This window comes from Gossypium hirsutum, chromosome A05 (assembly GCF_007990345.1).
Source record: "Gossypium hirsutum isolate 1008001.06 chromosome A05, Gossypium_hirsutum_v2.1, whole genome shotgun sequence".
Lineage (NCBI taxonomy): Eukaryota > Viridiplantae > Streptophyta > Magnoliopsida > Malvales > Malvaceae > Gossypium > Gossypium hirsutum.
Window position 1 is genome coordinate 21,936,992 of NC_053428.1, and position 27,690 is coordinate 21,964,681.

General features: G+C 29.1%; 1 protein-coding gene and 1 long non-coding RNA gene across 10 annotated transcripts; one reads left to right on the forward strand and one right to left on the reverse strand.

Moving 5' to 3' along the window:
• Positions 1-4,356: 4,356 nt before the first annotated feature.
• LOC121229480 (uncharacterized) lies at positions 4,357-14,719 on the forward strand. Of its 5 annotated transcripts, none has more exons than XR_005927248.1 (4): positions 4,357-4,528; positions 5,069-5,134; positions 5,815-11,457; positions 12,217-14,719. It is a non-coding gene; the product is annotated as an uncharacterized lncRNA (long non-coding RNA). The 5 variants fall into 5 exon arrangements; XR_005927246.1 differs by having other exon boundaries at positions 4,358-4,528; positions 5,815-12,374; positions 12,482-12,611; XR_005927247.1 differs by having other exon boundaries at positions 4,358-4,528; positions 5,815-10,980; positions 11,378-12,611.
• On the reverse strand, positions 9,752-25,256 carry LOC121202993 (MADS-box transcription factor 23). Of its 5 annotated transcripts, XM_041113947.1 has the most exons (9): positions 25,213-25,256; positions 24,795-25,015; positions 13,931-14,009; positions 11,361-11,422; positions 10,727-10,826; positions 10,585-10,626; positions 10,418-10,501; positions 10,138-10,292; positions 9,752-10,046 (listed from the first exon to the last, which is right to left on the reverse strand). In XM_041113947.1, exons 2-9 carry the CDS (start codon positions 24,974-24,976, stop codon positions 10,028-10,030), a joined length of 723 nt encoding a protein of 240 aa, XP_040969881.1. In that variant the 5' UTR covers positions 24,977-25,015; positions 25,213-25,256; the 3' UTR covers positions 9,752-10,027. The 5 variants fall into 5 exon arrangements, with proteins under 5 accessions (XP_040969881.1, XP_040969884.1, XP_040969883.1 ...); XM_041113950.1 differs by lacking the exon at positions 25,213-25,256 and having other exon boundaries at positions 9,752-10,043; positions 10,460-10,501; positions 24,795-25,206; XM_041113949.1 differs by lacking the exon at positions 25,213-25,256 and having other exon boundaries at positions 10,460-10,501; positions 24,795-25,206.
• Positions 25,257-27,690: the final 2,434 nt, after the last annotated feature.

Sequence of the window (27,690 nt, forward strand, 5' to 3'; positions counted from 1 at the left end):
ATTCCACATCCTTGATGTATGTAGCACACTTGTACGTAACATTATCTATAATCTTTATTATTTACTTTTATGAATATTCAAGCTATCCATCTGTTTCATAGTCACTAAATTATTTATATCTGGAGCTATAGAGCTCCAAATTAAGATCCGAAAATTTTTCCTGAAACTAGACTCATATATCTTCTTTTCATAAAATTTTAAGAATTTTTGGTTTAGTCAATAAGTACAGTTTATTCTTTAAAGTTACCCCTATTCTGCTGTCTGACAGTTGTGACCCTTCTTCACTAAAAATTAATTATCTCCTTGTATAGAATTCGAATGATGTTCATGTTTGTTTCTATTGAAAATAGACTCATTTAGGATTCTAAAAATATAAATTTAAGCCCATAATTGTTTTTATCCAATTTTTTATGATTTTACAAATTCAGAACAGGGGAACCCGAAATCATTCTGACTTTGTCTCACAAAATTCATCATATCTCATTAGTTAGAATTCCATTGCATACATAATTTCTTCTATAAGAAACTAGACTTAATAAGCTTTAATTTCATATTTTATTCACCCTATAATTAGATTTCTACAATTTTTGATGATTTTTCAAAGTTAGACTACTGCTGCTGTCCAGAACTGTTTTAGTACAAGATATTAATTACCATGTTATAACATCCTTATTTTCTTTTTCTACACCATTTCTCATCACTTTCTCTTATTTTTTTCACTAACATATCAAGAACATAGGACCTTATGTAAGAAAACTATACTATAACATTATTTCCATGCTTTATCAATAATAACAAACTTAAAAACATATTGAAATCTTGATGTACTTACCTTTTCTTATTGACTTCAATCTTTAACTTGATTTTTCTCTCTCCTCTAGCTTCGATTTCTTGAATCCAACTTGATATTCTTGCTCCCCTTCATCTCCTTGCTATCTAATTCTTTCAATTTTTAGGTGAAAATAATGAATTTTTGGTGGAATGACTAAATTGTAAAGAAAGCAAACTTCTTTTCTTCTTCTTATCTTACGTTAGTTTGCATGGGAAAGGAAATGTGTTGATAATTCTTCATCTTTCCTTCCTTTTATATTAAATAAATAATAATATAATAATAAACATCTCATAAAATATTAATAAAATAATATTTATCTAATTAATTAATTTAAAATATCATCAACATAATCATTACATTTTAGAATTCTCTCTCTTACTAATTGACCATTTTGCCCTTCATGGTCTTTTAGAATTCCATCCTTGATTCATCACTTAATTTGGTAAAATTGCGATTGAGTCCCTCATAATTTTTTTACCTATTCAATTTGGTCCTAATTCATCAATTTTTCTTGGTTTCTGGATCATTCCACCCTTAAAATATTTGCACCATTAGTCCTTCAACTTTTTTATATTTACACTTCAACCCTTAAATTTTGAGTATTTACTCTTGTGCAACAAGACTTTTCTCATCTTTGCAATTTAGTCATTTCTTGAATTAATATATCATAATATACTTCTCAATATTGACATAACTCAAAAATTCCCTTTTTGTCACTTTATTTCCTTATTTTACTATATCACGAATAATATTTTACTGTAAAAATTTTCGGGGTATTACAGACAAAACAGTCACCCTAATTTTAATTCAACCACTCAACTTTTGAAAAATAACAAATCAGTTTTTCGTACTATTTTCGTTACAGACGTAACGAAAAGTTAACTTGTCATTTAACTGGCCACAAGCCTACGCTTTGCTTCTTCTCTGTTCAATGAACCACCCCATAGCATGCTGATCATAACGCTCAACGTTGTTAAGAATATTTGTTTGCTGAGGTTGATGGGTGACCCGATTTTCCCATGGATATTCTTCACCATTTGTCGGATCTCTCATCGGCAAAGTTCGTAGCAAGCATTGAGGCCATTGTTGATCATGATTTCACAAATGACAAGCTTACGTAGCTTGTGCAATTTTGGGTTGTTGGATCTCCACACAAAGTCGAGTCCACCGAAGGTTCCGTTTATGGCTGCCATTGGAATGTCACAGCTGGCGAATATGGCGTTGTGGTCTTTGAGGATTTGTTTGGCGATTGATGGTGAGCTTATGATGATGTAAATTTTTTTTTCCTAGCTGAAGCTTGATGATGGGGCTTGGCGGCAACGACGACTGCGAGATTGTTGGGATGGATAAGAAGAAGCATAAACATATTGGGCCAATTACGTAAAAAGTAAAAATATTGGGTCACTTATTAAAAAGAGGGAAAAAGAATGACGAAAAAAATATTGGGCCTCGTCCAACGTGGCAAGTTAATTGGCCACGTTAGCTTTCCTATTAAGCCTGTGACGGAAAATGTTAATGGGTGACTGATTTGTCACTTTTCAATAATGTTAGTGACTGATTTGTTATTTTTCGAAAGTTGAGTCACTAAATTAAAATCAGAGTGATTGTTTGTCAGCTAGATCAAATTTAAGTGACTGTTGGTGTAAATTACCCTTAAAATAATGATGTGAATTTTTAAATTTGTTAGCATTGTTAAAATTTTTATCAAATCCAAGCTTGTCATAATGTTATTTTGTTGTTATATAGATATCGAGTTTATTTTATTTTATTTTTCAAAATACCACATAAACACAAATAAATTCTAATCATGTTAACAAATAAACTTAAATTTTTAAATTTGAGAAATAGAGATATTAACTTTTTGAAAATAAAAATATGAAGATTAAATTCTAAATATATGAAAAATACAAAACTTTAACAAATGATAACATTTAAATTTTTACATTATAATTTAATAAAAAATAAATAACTAACCTAACGCAAGCTTGAATGAAAATCATATTGATATATATTAATAATAAATTTAAAATTTTGGGACCAAAGCCACGTGGATTGCCATGGCCATCAGCCATTGAGATATATTATAGATAACCAAATGAAAACTTTGCATACTCTCTCCGTTCTTCAATGAGCAAATTTACTTTATAAGTCGAGTAACTTACCAACTTCGCGGATAATTCCACAGTATCACAGTAAGAAGCACTATAGCTTTTCGCGGTCTACCTTTCCTTCAAAATATCTGAACTCCTCCTAAATATCTTCGGCCTTTTATCAATAAAAAACCTCATCTCAAGAACCTGACACGTGTTCCTGACAGGTCGGAAAGCTCGAATAAATACTTTTTTATTTACAAATGGAAGTTTCTTTTGTTGATGCTTCCCAAGACTCAAGAAAAAGTCAATAGAAAAATGAGCCTTTGAGATTTTAGGGAACTTTAACATACACGTGTTAAGTTCCCGTTCGTTTAATTGGACACGTTATAAGGCCTAAAATTCTTATGGTTATAGACGATTCATCGTTGTATATGTCTTTTGTTGACACCTGTCCAGTTAGTTTGCCCATCCTTTTTGGCCTTCCCTTGGTTTGCTTAACTAACCACGTCAGCCAATTTCTTAATCTAATTGTGATTTTAGTTCCCATTAAGCTGAATTTTTAAAATTTTAAATTATACTTTGATTACTAATTTATTTTTTTATTTCTATAATACTATTAGTAGTTTTAAAATAATAACATATTTGATTTATATAAAAACTTATATTTATTGAATACAATTGATATATTTTTATGTGATCTAACAACAACCACTAATTATATTATTAATTTAAACCAGTTAAATAACATTATAAAAATTAAAAATTAAAAAGCAAACTTTTTTAAGGAGAAAATTTTAAATCTTGATTAGACCCTTCCTTTTCTATTTAATTAATGGCATGTGAAAACAAGATATATTGGCACTACAAATTTAAGGTTGATTTTCAATAGTTGCAGTTGAAAAATATTTTTTAAAAGTATTTTTAAAAGAAATAATTTTGAAAAATTTAGTAAAAAAGTGCAATTAAAAATGTAATTTGTTAATTTTTAGTATTTATTATTGTCACTAAAAATTGTGATTGAATATTTAAAATGTTTATTTTAGATATGATAGTGAAAAGTAAAAATTAATTAAGATATATGATATTTTAATATTTTAATATAATTATATATGAAATATAATTTTTAAATATATTTAAATAATATTTTAAAATATTTTAAAAATTAATAATAATAAATAATATTTAAATAATTTAATATAATAATATATGAAATAACTCATATAAATAAAAATATTTTAATAATTTTTAAATACCTAAATCTCATCTTTTGCATGAGAAACATTTTGTTAACAGGAATTTTAACGCCAGAAATTAACTATCTTCTTTACAGGAAAGAACGCAGCCTCCATGTAGCGGCTTAACCAAAAACGCGGATCATTATAAAAGAAAATAAACTAATTACCTAAAATGTTTGATTAATGAATAATTTTATTTAATTAATTAGGTAAGAACCAGATTAAGTGGGGGCATCCTTTCCTTTACTCTCCCCCACATTACCTTTTTAAAAAAAAAAATTAAACCCCTCCCATCTCTCATCTGCTACTGCTTTAGATATTTTTTCCTTCTTCGTGTTACTCTTCTTCAGCTTCCCTAGCTTCTTCAGGTATAATTTTCGCGGTCTCTTTGAACGAAGCAGATCTAGTTATTTATCTGGTTCTCTCGTTTTAATGTTTCTTTTTCTGGTTTACCTAAAATATTCGTAATCAGATCGTTGTTTTTGTTTTTGTTTTGAGCTTGCATTCTCATATTTAAACGTGAATGCTGATTCTTTTTTCTGTTGAGTAATTTGTAGTTTGAGATTTTTGCGAACTGTTATTTTGCTTTGATTCTGAATTTGTTAGTGATGGCAGTTCAAAACTTTGGTTTATAGTTACTTTTGTTAAAATCCGTTTGGTTACCGAGAAAGTGATCGAAAAGCGAAAGCGATAGGAGAATCGTACTTTATGTTTAAAACATTTTTACGATAATCTGTTTTTGACATATTTTCCAAGTTCTTCTGGTAATGAACTGGAGAAATTGAGTGTTTTACGTCTACGGTAGAAATGGTGTTGTAAAATCTATTGCTAGCATTTTCTTTCTCATTATTACATTTTATTTCCTAAAACTCATTTCTGCAGAAACTTGACATTTTGGACATTTTCAGGTTACATTAAGAGAAACTTAGGAGAGTTTTTTAGATTCAAAGCAATTTAGCTTTTTGGCCTTCCAGGTAATTTTTACTATTCTTCTTCTTTTTATGTGTGCTATCTATTATTAAAAAAAAAATAAAAATCGCTCGCTTGCTTTTTAATAGTGTGTTAGTACGGTTCGCCTTCTTTTAGTTTCGATTGGGTCACTAACAAAGCAATTGTATGATTATATCACCATAGCTTCAATTTAAAATTTTGTATTACTGAATAATATTTGATTACCCCTTTTACATTGAGATGCGAAAACTATGTCATAGCATTCACGTTTTCGCACAGTTTTCATCTTCTCTTTTTTTCTCCCCTTTTACATATTAACATTCCACTTGGTTTCTAATCGTAATATATTTTATGCTTTCTCTGCTGGAGAATCATCTTTTTTAAGGGATTATAAGGTGCATAGTACTATAGTCCATGGTTCTTTCAATAGAACAAAAAAAAAACACATAAAATATTGTGGTAATGGCTGTCTTTATTGTCATGCTAGATTTTTTTAATACCTACAATTGCTGGTCATAAACACTTGTTGAAAAATTAGAACATTGCTTTTTAAATAGGGTTCATGATTTGTACCGTGTATCAGTATTTTGTATGCATAGGTTTTATGTGTAGATTAGCTTTATTGGCTGTATTAGCTATTTTTTTTTTGTGTGTGTGTTTACTAAAGCCAAACTCTAACCTAACTAATTTTGATTTTCCTTAGAAGTTTTGCCAGCACAGGCGGAGGAAGGTGGGTTTCAGTGCTTAATGACCAGTTTTCAATTTGAGCTACGTTATTGAGTTTCTTAACGATAATTTCTATAGATGCTTTCATCCCTTTAATGGAACTGCTGATGGATTATTTGTTAGCCTTCCCTCTGGTATTCTTCAAAATTTTTACTAGATATTACTATTAAGATTTCTTTTCCATAATTACCAAAATAAATAAATAAATAAATAAATAAACAACATCTACGTGGAACTTGAGTTTCACAAACTTTTAACTCAATGTTAAACTTGCTGGCTGCCACAAGGGTGGAGGAATGACATTATTGGATAAGTGATCTTAAGATGTGATGATTTCCGGAATATAGAGCTGGAGGGCACCTTTTATGCCTTTTTCCTCGCATTCTTATCATTATCTTTAAATTACTGAATCTTTGGTATTTATTGGAAATAGACTCTTGTTTGTTTCAAATTTTGCTATTTCTAGATATAGTTATAGGAACAAGTATTCTTCTTCTGTTTGAACTGTTAGGTATGTATTTATGGTTATGATTTGCTAAAGTGAAGTTATGGAGTAATATCAAATCACTGGTGGTACATATTTATAACAATATAATTTTGAGATGATATTGGTATCTAGATTGAAGTGTCATATCATGATACAAGAAGAGATTTCTCCAGTTGGAGTGTAAGTGGTATTTGCTATATTCTACATAACCAGTAGGAGATATAGTTGTATCTCTTTCATTCTCATCTCCTTCCGATTAAGTTGTTAGAGGTTAGATTAATCTACAATGTGCTGAACTTGTAAGGTAGAGATAGCAGCACTAGAGGATTTATATTATCAATAATCAGTATGGTTATTAGCAGAGTACGACTCAGTGGCAGCTAAACATGGTTGTCATAGACTTTAAATGACATCTACCTCTATCAGGTTCTTTAAACTGTTATTTGGCTCCAATAATACATGTTAAGATCATACTCGGCATAATAATATATAATGTTTAGACAATAGCCCATCATACTTTTATATTCTTTTTTATTACTATTAAAGGGAAAGAAAGAAATTCGTTGTTATTTTCTTTTAAAAGGTGGCATATATGATAACTATTAATTTTTTTTTTTTTTACTTTCCACTGCTTTTTGTTAGATATGCAGGCATTTGTTTTGTTTGCGCCTGTATATATATATTTTGAATCTGCTAAACATTTTAGAAATTGTTAAATATAATTGATGTTCAATTATTCTTATTAAGAAAATAAAACTGTAATAGTTAAAAGTTCAACTATTATTTTTAGTTAAACTGCTTATATTCCAACCAACGCTAACAGAATTCAGTTAATGGGTGTATATAAGCCTTTCGGCGAGTCCTCAATTGAATTTTGTGGGATTCATAATTGATTTTTCTCTTGACTCTTTATCATGTCTCTTCTTTTCCTAAGAAGTCTTGGTCCAAAAGTTTTCTTCATTGTTTAATACACTAGCTCATTTGAAGTTTCCAATCTTTCAAGCAATTGCTGACCTTGTTTCAAATTGAAGAACAATCATCTTCATCAAGATCACAACTTATTTCTTAAGGACTCAGCATGTTCTGTTAAGAATTACAATATGTGTAATTATGATGCCAATTTCTTAGTAGAATGTACACTGTCTTAAAGGCAAATGGTGATTAGGGGATTGAATTTTGCCTTGTCATATGAGTACAAAGTATATTTGGGTTAAAATTAACAAAGTAAGATTATAAAGAGAGCGTTGGGGTATATACACTATATAAGTTGGTAACGGTTTATTACTAATTGTCCAGTTCCTTAAGGTTGAAGTGGATTTAGGTTATTCACCAATGCCTGAGGATTCTTGTTAAATGTTTTAACACTTGAGGCAGAACTATTAATTCTCCATCTTATTGTTAAGTCCTTACATAAGTTCCTTCAGATTTATGATTACTATATAGAAATACTTGTTTTGCCTTCTGATATGGGGAGAAGATGACTTGATGAGGTCAAAAGGTTTACTAAATGGAGTAATGCCCTTTTTTCTAGCTAAAGTTATAAACCTGTCTTTTGTATGTTCAATATGTATGTGTCTGTTTAGGCATGTTTATGTGATTTGGCATCTCTAGATCTCTTGGAACACATAGTAACTGAGTGGAAGTGAGCAAAAGGATTGATGTAGCTGCTAGTTTGAGATTAAGGCTTACTTTAGTTGTGTAGTGGAAAGGCAACAAATTCTCAAAGGATTGTAAAAATTATTCTGTCCTAATTTCCCTGAAAAAAATGCACACCATCCTAATAACTAAATTTGTTATTTAAGCAGACAACAGCTGAATCCTGCACTTTCCAGGCAAGTGTAGAATGCTGGATACGTAACATGTCAAACCTTCAAGTGGCTCTGATGGCTGTGATTTAGTATAGGTGTCTTGCAGGTAACAACTTCAAATCATTAATTTGCAAAAGATAGCGTTTCAGAAATATCAAGCTGTAATAAATTTCAATATGCATGAGCTATGCTCAAGTTTCCTTTACAATCCCTATGCTTAGCCCTTCTTCCAAAGAACCAGAAAAGGTCTCATCATATGTGTAGGAATTTTGGAGGAAGGGAAGAATTTACAGTGACAAAATTATAGAATCTCATAAATTTTTTATGGTGATTAGTTTTATCTCTATATGTTGGAAAATTATTCTGCTGTTTTAAGACTAGTCCTACTAGTTCATGTTTATGGGTTCATCAAGCCTTTGCGAAAGGGTGATGAGCAGGTAGTTAATGTTTCCTTTTTTTTCTTGTACGTTAATGTTATGTATGAATTTATTTCTTTGGATTTTCTCCCATTAACTTCCTGTCTTTTTACTATGTTAAGTTTCATGATGAATAGCTTGGATTTCTTTGCATCTAATTTTCATGTTCCCAATGGAATTCTAAGGTATATATTAGATATGTATCCAGGCTGGGTACTATTTCTTGATGAATAGGTACTTTGGATCTACTGTAGAATATAGCTAAACTTAATCTGCAAGGCACATATTTAAGATCTATTTTGATCTTGCTATACTTGCCTTTATTTTACTGATCAAAGTTAGGTTATTTTGATAGTGCATAATTGTTTGAGTGTTTTTTTTTTCCTGACATGTTGCAACCCTCCTCCTTTATCCGGGCTTGGGACCGGCTGTTTCACAAATATTTAGTGTTTCCACAGGCGGAGTTATTGCAGAATATGCTTATAATTCCTTGTTAAATATACTGCCCATTGTTATGCTAACTCTAATTTTTATGACATATCTAGATAGTATTGGGTTGTGTACCTTTTGAGGCTTGTATGCTGTTCAGTTTTTCTGTGCTCTGTTCTGACAGTTGCTGACATTAAATGCAGCCTTAGTTACTTTTAATGCCCATCATTTTAGCAGGTAATTCTGCTAGCTGCTTTTGTGAATGCATCTTCTATTCGAGCAGTAAACTAGAAACATTATCCTATCGTTTTCTTATTCTGAAATTTTCACTCATCCTATTTATATATGTTTATGTTTCTTAATATCGCTCATATTATCCAATCATGATATGTATAAAATACTGAAGAAAGTTGGTTTCACCTTGTGTCATATAGTCTTGTGTGCATTGTAACAATGGTATTTTTTTTGGGTACCCTGAATTGGTGTTCTCAAACAGTTATATGAACCATTCTTTATGTATTGCAGATAATGGCATCAGTTTATTTTAGAAATTTGAGTTGCACTAAAATTATGGAGAGTCTTTTAAGTGTTGTGCTGCAGATGCTTCTATAGTTCAATTGTTTGTAGCTTCACCTATGTAAATATTAATATCTTTCTGAAGCACCTTGTTGCTATCATATAAGTTCCATGACATAACTACATTAAGGTTTTTCATGTTAAATCAACTTAATAAGTGTTAGTTGTGGTCTCCATTGGAGTTATCTTTAAAACTGGAAAAAAAAAGGCACTACATTGTCCGTTTCTCCTTCATATTATATTTCTTTATTACACTTAATTTATCTTTACATAACTAGCTGGTTTTTTTGATCATCACACTCATGCTAAATTTCATTTGTTTAATCATTTTCAAACCAATTTTTCTTTTGGCTGAATGATCAGTGGCTTTAGCATAAAACATCTTACTATGAGAAGCATAACTTTTGGAACCCGGAGCTATGTGTTGATACAAATTGAATGACATCCAAGCCCACTTTAATGCATCTTCTTTTGCTAATGCAATTGCAATCTGCTGGGTTACCATGCAAAAAGCTGGAGATCAGTTTGTGGCAAAGTAATTGGTTTTTTAATAAGAGCCATTTACTGTATGAAGGAATATATACCCCAATTTTGTAGCTCTTGTTGGTGTTTCATAGTTTTGCTGCTGTGGCTGGCTTAGCTGGAGATGGACAGGCACGTGTATGTCCTCCCCAATGCTTGGACCATTTGTGACTACCAATTCTTTGTTTGCACCATTGACATCCCTTGTTCCGTAGACCTGAATGAGAAACTTTTCTGTTAAGGTTGGTTTTTAGACATCTCATAGATGACAAATGTTAATGGCCGAATCTTTTTAATATCTCTAGGATAATTTTTATTGTTACGAGTCATTCAAATTTATACCTTCTTATATAATTCTGTGTTTTCTTGACGAATTTGGTTTACCTTCTTATAGAGTTCCACATTTTCTTGATGAATGAGATTACCCTGCAACAAGACAATGCAATTTAGGCACTTTGAGCTAATTCAGTATGATAGTAAGGAGTTGAATGTATCATTTCAGGGTTTACCTTTCTGGTCAGTTCTTGAATTTCATCCATTAACATTTGGTCCTACAACAGTGGAGTAAATGTTACCAAATGGTGTTTGCTTTATTTGGCATGCTATTTTGAACTTAAAAACTGACGTGACATGGAAATAGAATTTTCAAACCTTCTTCATACGGACACCACGAAGGCTCATTTCCAACTGGCTCTCCAAATTCTGTAAATCTTTTACGGTCAATCCAGAAAGTTCCTCGCCCATCATTTGCCTGTTTTGACGTGCAGGAGCATAATTTCAGTAAACAGGATTTGTTTCGTAGACAATAAAGCTTTTCATAGGCATACGCAGGAGATGCAATGGACCTTTTATTTCTTGTCTATTATTGGGGCCATTTTTACTGTTGGTGCATTCAATTTTTTAAGGTTAGCTATGGATCTGCCTTTTTTAGAACAGAAGTTTATGTCTAGGACCATCAGTCTGTGTGTTATTGAAGAACAATTGATTCATTCAATCTGATCTTCAAAGATATGAACCATACATAAAGGATAGAACATCCTAAGCATAATTGCATCATAAAAGGTTGGAACAGAGTTACAACAGGTTGAAGGAGAAAGCTATTTTGCTATTCATGTAATTGGTTGAAAAGCAGGAGACTGTCTATGTTGAATTGAATCATGGGCATATTTTTTGTGTTCTGCAGATTGCATAATGTAAAATTGGATTCTTGATTCTGCATTTTTGGCTTAATGTACTCTCGTTCACGTTTGATATAGTGATTTATATGGTATAAAAATCAAAATACCTGTGATTTTCTTGCAGGCTTTGCAGTTGTTGTCTAAGAACTGCTGCCTCCCTTTGCCAGAACTGAAAAATAAGATTTTGCAGTTGTTGATACAATGGTACGGTTCAGCAAAGAATTTATTGCCAAAGTATGAATGTGCATATAAATAAATTCAACAATGAAACATTACCATAACAATGCATATTTTATAGACCTGACACTGCTATAGATATAAGGTAATTCACAAAAGAATCAAAAACATTTAGGTCAAAGGCTCTTGCTAGATTCTTTTTTAAATCTTGTAAAGGAAGTTGCGTTATGTATTAAACTAATGAGTTAGTCAAACCAGGATTTTGATAGTTTAATTATTTGGATGATAAGTCACTTATCATGTCCTTGGTGTACTTGTCAAAGTTATGCACATTATCAGCTACTTAGTTCTTTCTCTGGATGCTTTTGGAGATCAGAGAATGCTTTTGGTTTATATCACCGGTAAAAAGTTTTAGGGCATATAAAAGAGATGGAAAAATGAATGCAAAAGTAGATAGATCATAGATGAGTCTCTGGATTGATCTAGAAGCAGTAAAATGTTTAAAGGCATAAAGGAGATGGAGATATGAATGTGAAAGTAGATAAATCATGGATGAGTCTCTGGATTTGATCTAGATTCAAGAAATACAAGATATATTTACCCTCGTAGTATGTTGTTGATTTGAAGCTGTTAGTTGAAATGAATTATTGGATAAAGCTTATGCATTTTTTGATACATAAAAGAGTTGAAGATATATCTTCTCAAGAAAATTGTGAGATCTCTAGGCAAAGGGGAAAGGGTTATCCTACTTTATAACGTTAACTGTTTGTTGAATGCTAATTTTAGAGATCTAAACTTGAGGGGAAGATAAAAGAGGCTTTACTACTGTCAACTCTTGTACTGGAGATTTCACCATGGTGAACTACAATAATTTTTCATGGACAAGCTTGTATGGGAGAGTTCAAGGCTTCATCATCTATTCCAATCTTCAAAGAGCAAGACAGGTGCTGAGTAAATTTCCTATCGGCAATTGCTTTCTAAATTAAGCAAATATTCTTCTGTTTACATGGGAACCTTAGATAGCTAAATGCAATGTTAGTAACTTTTGCAGGTTGAATGGGATCATCACTATGAGACAGTCAGTTATATGCTTTTCACATTCTATTGCACTACATTTATGTAAGGTGTAAGGTGTTGCCTTGTTCCAGCATTACATGCATACAGTATATTGATCTTCTACCCACCAAGCCTCAAAAAGATCCTTCTGTGATGACTCCATGTAGCAATTTATGTAGGAATCTGGGCTACTAAACATAAACATAAAACATGTAAGTTAAGCATATTACGAAGAACTATATACAACATGAAGACTAGTGGATGATTTGACCACAAACCCTCTCATTGGAGTCTTACTGGTCAGAATTAAGACCTGCTCAAACTGTTTCAATCATCTATGCATGGTCTGGACCTTTTTTTTTTTAATTTTAAAATAAATTCTCTTTTGCAGAGCTAAAAGTATGTCCTACACTCGTAGAGTTTCTAGACATCATCTCATCATAGTATTTCCTTTTTATTAGTTTCAAAAAGTCACTTGCTAGTTGTACCCATAGTGTATCATTTGAATATAGTATTTTATCTTTTCGCAGCTGTTTCCTATGGTTTATGATGAGATTGCCTGTCTTCTAGAAATTAAAAGTCCCAACCTCAGAAGAAAAGAGTATTTTGGTGGGTATAATGACCAACAGAGGTTTAGTTAAATCTTAACATAGATTTGGACAGAGCAGAGCTTAGTTTTAAAATAATTCTGGTATAATTTGATGAGAAGCATGAACAGAAATTAATTTTTTATGTTGCCTAGCCTTACTGTGAACAAGGTCTTAGAATGTTGGATTATTCAAACTGATTCCTATTTGAAGTCCCTGGTCTCACCTGAAGCTAATAATTTGCTTCCTAGAACCATATTTAGCTGATTTTTACCATGGGCCTTGTTTCATTTCCTTGATGTCTTCTATTTATATCCTATTGGTTCTCTTTCCAAAAAACCCTGTAGCTATAAGGACACAGCCCTAGCATCGCAATTTAGCCTATGCATGCAATTAATCGTTCTCCTATTCCACCACTCACAAGAGGAGTTAATGGTATGCATTCAAATCAATTATTATCTTTTAGGCACTGGTGCTGCCGACTTTTGGTCTATGATTTTATAAAGTCTAGACCCGAAGGTAATGTCTAGCTATAAATTCTGCATGCATTTAGTGTCAGCATCTTATACCCACCGCAAACCTGGAAAAGTACAAAAAAAAAAAAAACTGCTATGTTGCTCTACTTGTTCAGTGGAAACAGTGTAAGCAAAGTTGGGAATATTGAACTTGCACATCACATATCAAGGTATGCTTGTTAATGTTTGGTGGCATGAAGTGAAATTTATTCAACCTTTCAATCTTACCTTCTTTTCCAGTAGAAGCTAAAAGCATGCAGATTCACTGATTTTAAATTATGCATTCGGCATGCTCTGAAGGTAAAATACAATAAATTTGAAGATTTCAGTACCGAAGAATACCTTGACTTCAGAGGTTGGATTCTCCGGTTGTTGATGTTCCTCCTTTGTTTTGTTGTATCGCTCGATTACTGATTTCATGCTGGCAAAGAATAGATTCTACTTGCATCAGAAAATCTGTAATTTCTAAAGGCTTGAAAGAGAGAAGGAAAACAGACAAAATGATAACACATAACATCCAAAATCACCACACATGGGCTCTCAGAAGTATGACGATATCATCCGTCAACTTCACTGCTTTTGTTATTTGCCTTTTATATAAAATTGATATCATCTGACAATTTTGTGATTATATTAGTCAACCATAGATCCCTTCCAGAAAGATATACCAGCTGCTGAACAACTGAAGTTTCAATCTTAAGAAGTAAGTTCCCTTTGTTGTTGAATATGAAAGTTAACTCTCAACTGGTCTGAGTGTTGTCCTCTTTCACGCTTGCTTTATTTAATCTTGTACTTGGCTGTTCAACTATAACATTAGAACTATAGAGGCTGCATTCTTTTAATCTCTACTTTGCCACCTTGCATTTCCCTCGTAACTTTGTTTATGAATCTAGTTATTGAAGAAGTCAATATTTGAGAAAAGATCATTGATCCTATTGTTATGCTTCATTCTCCATTTTAGGCTTTAGGGTAGGGTTTTACACTTTGACTTCATGACTGCAACATATGCATATTTCTATGTCACCCAGACTTGGGGGTGAGTATTGGATGGGATATCTGTCCCAAAAAAGTATACTCGAATTATTGTTCAAGTTTTTAAGCTGCTATATCATCATGTTGAACTTTTTGTCATCACATTTGTTATTTGATCCCAAACTCATCCATGTGCATGGTAATATATGTTAGTATCACTTTTAATGTAATATTTTCCAGAAGCCTACCCCACAGTTGTGCTTTGAGTACAAGCAAATCTTCATCAGAAGGTTTGGCTTTAGGACCTGCACTGAGGTTTTCTTGATCCAAAAGTCCTTTGCCCCTATATAGGTAATAGTGCCATTTTGGTAAAAACTTTTAAGTTCAGAAATGATTGTATTACTCACTATGATAGAGGATGAAAACATTTAAAACTCATGCAGTCAAGAGTACGGATATAAACAAGTCAATCCAAGCTCAAGCTAGAGCAAGTTTTATGTTTAAAATTCAAGTTTGATTCGATAAAGATCCAACAGTTCAAGGACATGTTTACCTAGTAAAAGATGTTTACCCAATTTCCTACGTTTAACTTCAAACTTGGTTATTTGTGTATGAGTTAGTATAAAGACTATTTAGTATAATGAAAATGAAAAATATAATATTAAAATTTGAAAGTTTGGTTAGTCTTGCGAGTCTACTCAAGCTGTGCATTAGATTAAGTATGGCTTGCTTCATGGTTTGGCTTGTTTAAACTCTTGACTTTGAATCTAATTTTTTAAGCAAAACTTGGATAACTTCTAAGCATAATTATTTAAAGAGGCTTTTTGTTGCTTTTTTTTTTTTTGTGGGGGGGGGGTAGGGTGGGGGGCATTGTTATATACTAAACTACATCATAGAAGAGCCAAATAGTCAATTCTTTCAAAAAGTAATTTTTATATATTCTTATCTTAAGATGATATGATAAATATTAAATATATATTTCATTCATGTTAAATAATGTATTATATTTTATAATATAAATTATATATTTAATTTCTTTTTATTTTAATATTATATTTAATATATAAAAATACTTTTATAAAAGCCAATCTTTTCCAGATCTCAACCATCGTCTTATGTTGTAGGTGACGGTGGATCGCCACCTTCCAAATCCAAAATCATTCCAAATTTTAGTTTTTATTCTTTTTGACATCGTCTTTTTATATTTGCTTAAGCTTTTGCAATTTACATAAATTTAGAATTTAAATTTTTTCTTTTAAATTTTAAAATTTAGATCAAATTGTTAATCTGTTAAATCTTTTTTGTTAAAAGTAGTTGATAGATATTTTGAAATAAAAAAAATACTCAAATTATAATAATGGAATTAAAACATGACATTAAATTTAACAAAATAATTTTAATAATTAATTACAGACTTGAATTTTAAAATTTAAAAAGTCGAGAATTAAATTTCTAAAAAAAAAATTCATCAACTAATTTTCATTTTAACAAAGAATATATGATCTTATTGCATATTTTAACTTTCATATTTCTAATTAATTTTTTCTTTAACCACCTCAAAAGCAGTATAGATTTGCAAAAAAATATTACAATTTTTCACCTCATTGGGATTCACCACCTTTTAACTCTGTGTTTTATTTTTTTTGACTACTTTCTCTAAGCCTTAATGGTATCCCAATACTCTCTAAAACTATTTGCTCTAAAAAATAAACCTCTATCCCTTTTCTTAGATTCTTCAATTTTTTGGTCCGTTGTTATATTTTTGTTGCTTTGGAGTTGAGATTTTTGCTTTTGTTTGTTTTCTTTTTTGTTAAGGCTATTTTCGAAATGAAAATTTTAGATTTATTCAGAATTTGTTTATAATGGTCATTCAGAGGGTGCTATTCTGGGCCTTTGTTTGGTGTCCCACAAAAACCAAAATCCTCACATAAAGTTTCCTTAATTTGTTGATTAATAAATAACTGCAAAAAAATGTTCTAACCTTAATTTGGAGAAGAGTGAAAAAGGGATAAAAAGACGAGGAAAATAAAGAAAAAGGAAAAAAAAATAAATTTGTCCTAAAATATCGTTTGATATAATATTAATGTCACATTAGTTTGTCATTACCTCTTAATAAGAATTAATGTGATAAATTGATGATATGCTGATGATTATTAATTTTTAAAATTCGATGATCAAAATATAATTTTAAATAAATATAAATGATTAAATTTAAGTCTATTTTTAAAATAATTTTTTTTGATATGATGAAATTGTTTTTCTAAGTTTAAAATATGTATTAAATGAATGGTTGTTTTTCAAGTTTAAAATATGTATTAAATGAATGGCTTAAATTCTTTAAAATATTATGAATAGTTGAATTAGCGGAAAAATATTTTTTTTTGTCAAAATTTACATTTCGTTTAAGAACAAAGAGAAAACATATGAACCTAGACGGTGAGACATATCCTAAGTCAATTATAAACAAGACCCAAGCTAGACACCTCATAAAACAAGTCTCCAATTGGTTCAAACGTTAAGGCCTAAGAGGGAACAACACCTCATAGCGGTTTCAACCATTAACGATGGAATCTCGAAAATGGGCATGAATCCCTTCACTAAGAAGCTTACGAGCCTCCGACCCAAAGGGATTCACCAAACTTGTAAGCAAAAACATAGGGAGACGATAACACTAAAAATATATATAAAACACATCAAGTGATTTTGAATCTCAACACAAGTAAATATATAAACTAAAATAGAATTGACTTATTTCATGTCTCGAGATAATAAATCTAAAGGTTTGAAATAGGGAAGTCAAGTCTCAAGACGCCAGAGCTTAAGTCTTATGACTTTTTAACTTTGAAGCAAAAATAAGTCGGGGAAACTTATCTTGAGACATGACTTAAATGTCTCAAAACATTTTATTCAATTTTTATACTTTGAGATTAGATTCGCTACATTTTTTGAAGTCAATATAATGAATTGAGTTGCTCTACAACGTAATGCAACATCATGTATTTGAATCCAACAACCAGATCAAATGTGGGATGACACACTATTATTGCTAATGGTTATTACCTCACTAAATTTAATTATACAAATAAAATACACTTTTTTATTATTCAACTTTTCTTCATTTTCTTTTAATTTTTTTACTAATATTTATTTAAGGGTTAATATGTAGATTATTTCTTGAACTTATCCAAAGGTATTTAGTTAGTATTTGATTTTTTTTTGTATTACCTAAACTTGTATTCCACCACACACAGTCTCAATTTCTTAACAACATTAATTATTTAATGGTTAATATGTAGTTTATTTCTTGAACTTATCCAAAGGTATTAATTAGTATTTGATTTTTTTTTTGTATTACCTAAACTTGCATTCCATCACACAGTCTCAATTTCTTAACAACATTAATTTTTTAAGGGTTAATTTGTAGTCTGCCACTTAAACTTGTTCAAAAATTATACTTTTTTAAATTAATTTATACTTATAAAGTATTTTAATTTTTTTTTAATTTATGTTCACGTTTTATATTGAGAGGCTATCACGTGTCACTATAGAATTGGCCATCAATGCCACATCAACACAAAACTAACAGTATTAATGCGAAAGTATCAACCTGGGTGACAGAATACAATGTTAGGTATCAACTAGGTAAAAAAAAAATTAAGGACCAATTAAGTACTTTTAGTTAAAGTTTGAGGCAACCTACATATTAATTTTGTATTCAAATATGATGCTAAAGTTATTGAACGTTGCATAAAAATTCTTTTAGACAAGTGTTTAAGATCAATTTTTTTGCTATCAAACTATCACAAAATTGATAGTTAATATAAGATGAAGATTGGGAGCGTGAATTAGGTTTCTCTCTTGAGACAATATACACCCTTATGATAATAATAACTGTGTAAAGGATTTTATCAAAAAAAAAAAAACTGTGTAAAGGAGTTTTATTACATATAGCATTCTAAAATATAACAAACTTAGTCCCTCATTGTACACTTTAGTAACTTGTTAAAGTAAGAAAGTAGCTTCCACACTTTTTCACTCAAATAATTAGTACTCTCAGAAAAAATTTAACAACCTTTAAAGCTAGAGTTGTTATTTTATCCATTATTAATGGAGTTTTTAACTTTACATAAAGATATTTGATTTGGACCGGACCAATCAATTGATCGATTAGACCAAAAATCAGCTAGGGTACCAATTTGAAAAATGGCTTTGAACTAATTAAATTGGAAATTAATACGAATTGATTGAATCGACGGTTGAATCGAGCTTTTATTTTTATTTTTATTTTTATTTTTTAAAACTTTTAATATTTTTTAATGGGACTAATTTAATTGATTGGACCGATAAATCAATATTGATTCAACTACTAATCTAGTTTGAAAATACCTATTTGATTTATTTTTATTTTTAATATGAATTATCATTTAGTATATTAATAATGAAACTTTTAACCTTTAAAGTGAAATTAAAAAATAATTAAAAAGGAAAACTTTTCTTTTCTTGGAACTAAAGCATTTAATAGAAGAAGTTGAAGTATTTATAATACGAGAGCACAACAAGTTGAAGTATTTAATATTTTTACATGGAACTAAAGCAACTATTAAGTTAATAAAGCTTACCTACGTCTGATTTTAAAACTTTCTTTGCCACTAATGAAATCATTTTTTTTTTATTAAAAAGACGTATTGAGATTTTTAATAGAAAATTTTCAAAAGAAACGAAGTAGTAAAACCGATTTCTTAGTGAAGTAAAGGAAAAGAAACGATTAATATATAATATAGAAATTTATTTTTTTAAAAATAAAAATTAAATTAAATCAAAATCTTTTTAATATAACCTAGAGCAAGGGATCTTTATGCTTATTTTTCGCCATCATAAATTAGCATCAATCTTACTGTTGCATGATTGAAACTTGATGGTAAGGATAAAATAAAGAATTTTGTGTCACGGAAATTGAGATACAATTATATGTTTTTATGTTAGTTTTTTTTGTATTAATTTTTTTTAAGTTAAATTATTTTTTTCTTTTAAAATCAGTATATATATATTTTTTCATTTTAATCAGGGTTCAATAATTCTTCTTGCTCTTTGCTGGTCTTGTTATATACGAGTACCAACTTATTTCGGAGTACTAACTTATTTCGGCGTTCTATTTTGAATGTATTATTATTTTAAAAAAATAATTGATTTATATAATCTTTACAAATATTAAAGAGTTAAATTAAATAAATCTTAAATATAAAATACTCATAATTATAAATTATTGTTGTCAGTGCAATATGTGAGTTTATATTAAAACACGTTTATCCTCTTATATAAGAGTTAAAAAGAGGTTATGACTTAAGAATAATTTTAAATATTATATCAAATATATATACTCTTCAATAAATTTCACGAATACAATTCACCATTAAATGAATCCAGAATAAACAAGTAAAAAAGTATAATTTCATATATTAAACAATAAAATAATCGATATTAAGTATATAATAGTCCATCATTTGATAAACCCAAAAAAAAAATTATTTTTTTTCAATAATAGGGGCGAAATCAATTGAAAAGTATCAACATGACCGGTACTTATTAAAATTTATACTAAAATAAAACTTAAAATTTGTTGGTTTAATTCAGGGACATAACTAAGTGGTTTGGTAAGGTTCCTCGTCCAAAGTTCAATTTTAAAAAAATTATTAAAATGATATATCAATAACATAAAAAAAATTTAAATGATATTAAATAATTAATAAAAAATTCAAGATGATGTGATGTCTTTGTTTTATATAATTATTTCCAATCTAATTGATTTTTTAATACATATCGCACAATCTATTGGTTGAGGATAATAAACTTAACAAAGTCGATTAGATATTAAGTAACAACTTGTTCAAATTTAAATATCTTTAGATTGCAGCAACGTACAAATATCTTATTTTAAATAATCAAGAGATTACAGTTGCTTAGCAATTAGAATCTTACAGAAGCAAAATTTTATACATTCTTTTCTTGTAAAGAAAGAACAAACCATAAAAATGATTTTTCCTAGCATATCATCAATTTGCATTTCTTTTTCATAAATAAGAATCCACAGTCGAAATTTTTGACATAATAAAGTTAGGTTGGCAGTAGTTCACCAGCTAAATGCTTAAAACCTTTGTACTTGCCAATGACTGGCTTTTTAAATTTCAACCACGATATCCAAGAAAATCATATATAGGGAAAACCCCAACAGCTTTTTCTTGTTCCTCTAAAAAGAATCAATAAAGAATGGCTAAAGAGAGGACTTGAGTTTGACAATATTTAAAAAACGAAAGATCAAGTGGTGAATGTGTTTGAAACCCGTCAATGTCAGCCAAATTTCTCTATGGGTAATATAATAATATTGTATTTAAATTGTATAGTTAAGAATCTCTTAACGTTTATATGATTATAAGATTGATTTCTTTCCAATATTAAATTTCATAGGAATCCTAAATTAATCTGCAATATTAGTTTATGCAAATGTTAAGCTATTGTCTGTTTAAAAGAATCACGCGAGATTTCCGTTTTTCTATAATCAATTTCCTTCATTCGTAATTAAAACATCTTAGGCGAAGAAAGATAATTAGTTGTTACCTCTTCTTAAGTGCCCATTACAGTGCTACTGCCTAAGACAATGAAAACAAAATGAAAGCCTAACTTAACTATAATATAGAACTCGGTTCTGAATATAACATGATTCATTCTGCACTCTTTAAAGAAATTTTAGATCAAAATAAAGTAAAGGGGATAATTACATTTACATATTCGCATGTTTGTGTTGCTAAGTATTATATATTATATAAAATTTGATACATTCATGTATTTATATTGTGTTTTGTATTTTTTATTTCATCATTTTTAATTATATTTCACTTATTTTTCATATTGTGGTTAAATTTATCATATTGTTATAATAATGTTCCTTTGATTTATAACATTTTATTGGAAAGAAAAAGGAAGGAACCCGTGTTTTTACTTTTTGAAATATTATCAAATTTCTGGAGATCCAAGGTTGGAATGTCTACCCTCTGATCCTTCTTTCTTTTTTGTTTTTCTGAAGAAGCATGTTGTTCAGTGTTTTCTTCATTAGATGCTTATTAATAACGAACAAGGCTGACCACCTTGGTGCAGCTCTCTCCACCCTGGGTTCGGACGATTCATTTTTCCTAGATTAATCTTAACTTATATATCTACAAAACCCTATGATAATTAAGATACAGTTCAATCTGCAGATTAGTTTGTCTTGGATTCTTTTCCCTCTTTTTCTTCGTTTATTTATGAAATACTGTTGTTCGCTAAAAAGTTTTAGAGAATTGATCAGCCTTGTCTTGAATCTTGATTTCCTCCAACAAACTAATGGAGAGAGTAAATGAATTTGAAAAAGTTATCGCTAATGATAGAAAACGTGAAAAGAAATAATAGTGTAATGTTGTACCTAAAACATATTTAAGAAGTTTTAATTTTTTCCTTTTTAAGTTTCTTACTATTTATAGGATATCATAATATGTTATGTTCACAAACGTCCAAGTAATCATATAGGCTTCAGATATTTTATTTAAGTTTTATTTTTATTTTTTTTAATAACAAGTGTTTCATTGTTTATTAAAACCATTAAAAAGCATTATATTTAAATATTATCTTTTTATGGTATAAATATTATTATTAATTCCTAATAAAAAATTACTATTTATTTTCATATATAGTTTTCATCTACAAAATGGGAATTTCAAATGTTTGTTTTTTTGTTTGGGTTTTGTAGTTTCAATTGTCAGTTGTTTTCCTTGCTAACTTTTTTGGATTTTCCGATAACTTTCTGGGTATCACAATTATCAAATTTTTTATATTGATTTCGGTGTATTGATTGCTTTTATTGTTTATATCTTCGATTAATTAAATTGGGGCTTATAAGCTGAAATAGCCAAAAATTCCTATAAAATTCAAGTTTAAAATACTTCGCTACCTATGTAATCATAAAATAGAAAAGCATTTTTTTTCCCTTATCAATTTAGGGTTCGATTTTCATGAGGAGCAGTCTGAGTAAAGAAGGCACTAGTGGTAGAGAGCCTTCTCAAAATGTTACTAAGAAGATTAAGAGCAGGCACATACTTGAAAATTTCAAAACGAATTATAAAAGCAAAAGAATGTACTGGTATAGAAAAGAAATAAATAAAAATAAAGAGCAGTCCAATTAAGGAAATAAATTTAATTATCTCATTCCTAATTAGAGTTTCAATAACTTCCATTATCTTTTCTTGTCTTTTATTGGCCTTCTAGTCTTTATGATTTAAATCACCCTCTTTTGCTCCTTTCTTTTTGAGAATTCCCTTCTAGACATGATTTTTGTTATCTCACTTCAAGCAAACTCAGGTAATTTATTACTACTACACCTATCCATTTGCTTATAATGACCTCATAATACCACACAGGCCTTGCTAATTTTGCTATCTTTGCACTGATCAAATTATCGCAACAGCCTCAATCAGTGTGTCATTATCGATCATCACATTAATCATATACCTATAAGTTAATCTGTATATATGTTCATTTCTGCCACCCTCCATAAATTATTCAACTTGCTGCGACCAGTTGTTAGCTACTTAACCATATCATATCCAGCCGGTCTACGATCAATATACTGAGGTTCTAAATTATATATATATGCATACTCATAAACCCTATTTAAAGAGGGACTTAAGAACAAACTTATGCAGTAATGCTTCACTGGGATAATAAATTCTACACTGGCTTCGATTGTACCAATCAGCGTGTGCTGTTCCAATAATAAATTGAAACATCAAACTCCGATAAAAATTCTAGGATTTCGGTATAAGTTGTATCTTCTTGATCATTGTTTAAGGTCTTGTTTATTAAGTTTTCGAACAATAATACAATGTCTTTTTTTTTTTCACAAAATTTATGATAGGACACTTTAGACAGTGTAACATAGCTTTGCTTTTGCAACATGCACGGAGCTTATCTAATTAACTTTTTGGACATGGCAAAAAAAAAGGGTTTCCCCAAATATTTCATTGCACAAACGCATGGAGCTTTTAAAGTTTGGTTCACTTATAATCCCTTCAGATGTAGGTGGAACTAAATATTCATTATATACTTTTTTTTTCTTTTGTTTTTAAACTGTTAACACCATCATCTACTCTTTTTCTCTTTCTTTTAAGCTTCTTTCTTGTTTCTTCATGCATTTTGAAGACAATTAGTAATCTAGATGTGGGGTCGAGATATCCCTAGCCAGACCCTTTTCACCTAAGATTCTAAGGTTTCTTTAAGTCCTTAAGCAACATATATCATTCTAAATGTCTTCTATAATTATAACTATAAGATATATAGCAATGCCTGGACCCCTTGCATTTAATTGGAATCCTCACTGACAAATCTTCGAAGTTTTACATTACAAAGCTTTTATAGTTTTTCTCTCTTTTCCTACTAATTTTAGGTGCTGTCATGATTATATATGATGTTTAAATAGGAGGGAAAATAGCATTAATGTTTAAGGTATTTTTAACTGATAGAAATTCAATTCATAAGAGTGTTATATAGGGGGCATAGTACTAACATTCAACTTTTTTTTTGCCTTTAGTTTTTCAACCACGCATTATGATTAATTATAAGCTATAGGGATTATATTCACTCACATTTCAAATGTGAATTTGACTATGCAAAAAAGATGATGAGTTAAGTTCCTCTATAGTTGTTTTTCTTTTTTGGCCAATAGTTCCTCAAGTTGTTTATGAAACAAAAAGTAGAATTCGTCTTAGTACTCAGAAATTTTAGCAAACTGATCGAAACCTCGAAGTCAAGCAGTAAAATTAATTACTATCTCTATAATCAGTGATTCTACTCCACTTATGAAACTGGGTATATATACGCTCACTTTCAACAAATTCACAATTCAAATTCAACTGAAGTCATAATAATATCTAATCGAAGACGAACAATCAAAGGAAATTCTAACTAAATTTACACAGTGAAACTAATCCGTAAATTTTTAATCATAAAATTATAAAATCAAAACTAAAAACTCTAGCATTTAAATTTCCCTATTATTTTTCAACATTTTACCGTCACATTTAATCAAATATATATACCAATTTTTTATGAAGAAACGTACAAATCTCATCTATGAAAATCAAATACTACTAGCTAGCATGATAATCAAGTAGGAAAAAAAATTAACGACAATAAGAGATCTTAAAAGAACCTGGTGCTAGCGAAATCATAGAGCTTTCCGGTGCTGGAGAAAATCATTACTCCAACTTCAGCATCGCACAAGATCGCGAGCTCTTTAGCTTTCTTCAACAATCCATTCCTTCGTTTCGAAAAAGTTACTTGCCTACTCGTCGAGTTATCGATCCTCCTTATCACTATTTTCCCTCTCCCCATAGCTTTAGCTCACCGCAGTTTTCAAACAATTAATCTTCTCTAATTATTCAAACAAAAATTTTGAGAAAAAATCGAAAAATCAACACTCGATGTTCGATTAAAAGAGAGAGAAAAATAATGAAAAGCTATTAAGCAAACCAAGAAAAAATTAAGAGAAATGCAATGGAGGTTATTTTTAACTATTTTTGAAAAAAATATGCTTGGGGAGGAAGTGAGGAACGGGATAGGAGACAAACCGTAGTTTCAGAGACGTCGTTTTGCCTTTTGGTCTTTTAAGTTTTTAGTATGGAAAAACAAAACCATCTATATAAGGAAAGTTTTTTGGGGTGAAAGCAAAAACCAGCTGTTTTTGGCATAAAACCGCTAGTGGTTTAGAAATGGATTAGGGACACGTGTTCCAATCAGAGTCGAAACTAATTTGTTTAATTGCTTTGATTTGTGAGAAAAGAGCCGTCCCTCGTATAGATCACTGACGCGTGGTTCTACGAGTACATTAGACGCTAGGCCGTATTTCCCTTCGGGGAAAGGAAAAATTAACAAATTTTCTTGGGTTAAAAAGTAAGGGTATATTTTTATTTTCATAATTTAATTAAAAAACATTTACAGTTTGGCTATTTAATTATTACAAAGTTTTTATCAAGTCAATGGATTGATAAGTTTTAAAAAAAGTTCCACCAGTGACTTTTTAAGTGATAATTTAATAATTGGTATGGTAAATTAATACCCATCAACAAGTAAAATACCATACCTTAGATCTAAGTTGATTTGATAGTCAATGTTGAAAATCAAAGAAAAAATTGTTTAGATTTTAGTTTGTAGCTTCATAACGTCTAAAGTTGTTTCATGAAAAAAATAAATTGCAGAAGAGAAAGGGAAATAAAACTTTCAATTGGTACAGGCAGTGCAAATAGAGAAAGTCATATAACATCGATTTTAACAACTCGATTATTTGAATAAAAACTTTTGAATGGTTCAATGATTAAATTATAAATTGTGCTTTGCACAGGTATTAAATCAAATTATTAAAAGTTTTAATATTAAATGTAAATTGTTTAAAATTTATAAAATAATTTAATATGATTCCGTTTAATTAATAATTTATTAATATCATAAAAATATAAATCTTAAATTATTAAAAATATAATATTGTTTAATAATTACTAATAATTTGGTTTAAATATAATATAATAACATATTTATATATTAATAATTGGGCATTAAATATAACATATTATTGTTTATAATATTGCACTTGTATTAAATATAATATATTAATAACGTTGACGTCTAATTATAATTTATTTAATTATTCTAATAATTAAATTAAATCATAAACTTAATTTATTTTAATTATAAATAATAATTATATATTTTAATTATTTAAAATATACTAACATTTTCATACTATTTATTTTATTATATATTTTTGTACAATCATGAATAATTTATTTAAAATTAACATATCTAAATAGCAAATTAACAAACTATAAATGACCTAAATAATCTAAGTCGTTAATATATTTTAATAAAGTTATCTAAATATTATCTAAACAACAAATTATCTAAATAATTTTAATTAAATTATCATAAGTGAACTATGCATTTTCTAAAAATTAAAAATAAATTAAATAAATTATATACATAAATATATTAAAAATTATTTAAATAATAAATTAAGCTAATATGGATAATAAAGAGATTTCTTTTCAATTTTTAAACCTAAAGATGGGTTATTTTTAATTTTTAATTTTTAATTTTTAAACACGAAGTAATAAGAGTTATGAATGATTTAAAACTGTAAAAAAATTCTATAAAAAGAAACATATGAGAAAAATAAAGGAGATACATATAATTGTTTAGAAAAATGCCAATTTCAAGCAAAATATAAATAAAAATATCAATCAAAATTACACCTCAAAATATGAAAACTTTAAACTCTAAATTTTGATGAATGTTCCCAGGTGAAGACAACTCTAAAGTTGAGTACAAAAAAAATGGAGACGGCAATAATGATGCGCTCCATCGAGTTGTTGTGGACTCCTAATATAATGATAATCTAGAGCATCATTTGATTCACATCGAGCCACACTTGAATTACTTCTATTTTGAAGCTCTCAAAGTCAATGGCGCACATAAAAGTGGCTACGAAGTACATTGTTCTTTTGTTTTATAATTTAGACTATTAGATATGAGTTTGTAGATAGAATCCATAAATATGCATGAATTGTCATATATATATTTATTAGCATATTACAATAAAATTGCATAGATATTTTATTTTAATAGATAGAACTTCATAAATATTCACATATTTTTAATCATTTTAATATTTTAATAAATAATTAAATACACAATATATTTTTGGGTATATTTATATTAATATACATGTGTATAAATATGTACACAATGTATTTTAGTTAGATATTATATATATTTACCCGTATGTTTTTCAGGTATTATTTATATTGAATATATACTAAAAAATGTAACGCGGATAAATTCACAATAATATACCCTAAATACACGTATAATATCGACTATTGATTAATATATATATATGCACGTATATTTAATCATTTTAATCAACAAAATCTATATAAATGCACATTTATTTATTAAATATACATGGATATATCCATTTAATTATTTATCCTTAAAAAATATAGTTTAATTTTTAATTTAAAAATATAATATAAAAATGATTGTAAAGATAA

Coding starts and splice junctions, on each gene's coding strand:
- LOC121202993 (XM_041113947.1), bottom strand. CDS start 24,976: ATGGGGAGAGGGAAAATAGTGATAAGGAGGATCGATAACTCGACGAGT. Junction 10,627..10,726: donor GTGGTGTCCGTATGAAGAAG/GTTTGAAAATTC, acceptor CCACTGTTGTAG/GACCAAATGTTAATGGATGA. Junction 10,502..10,584: donor TTCAAGAACTGACCAGAAAG/GTAAACCCTGAA, acceptor GTCTTGTTGCAG/GGTAATCTCATTCATCAAGA.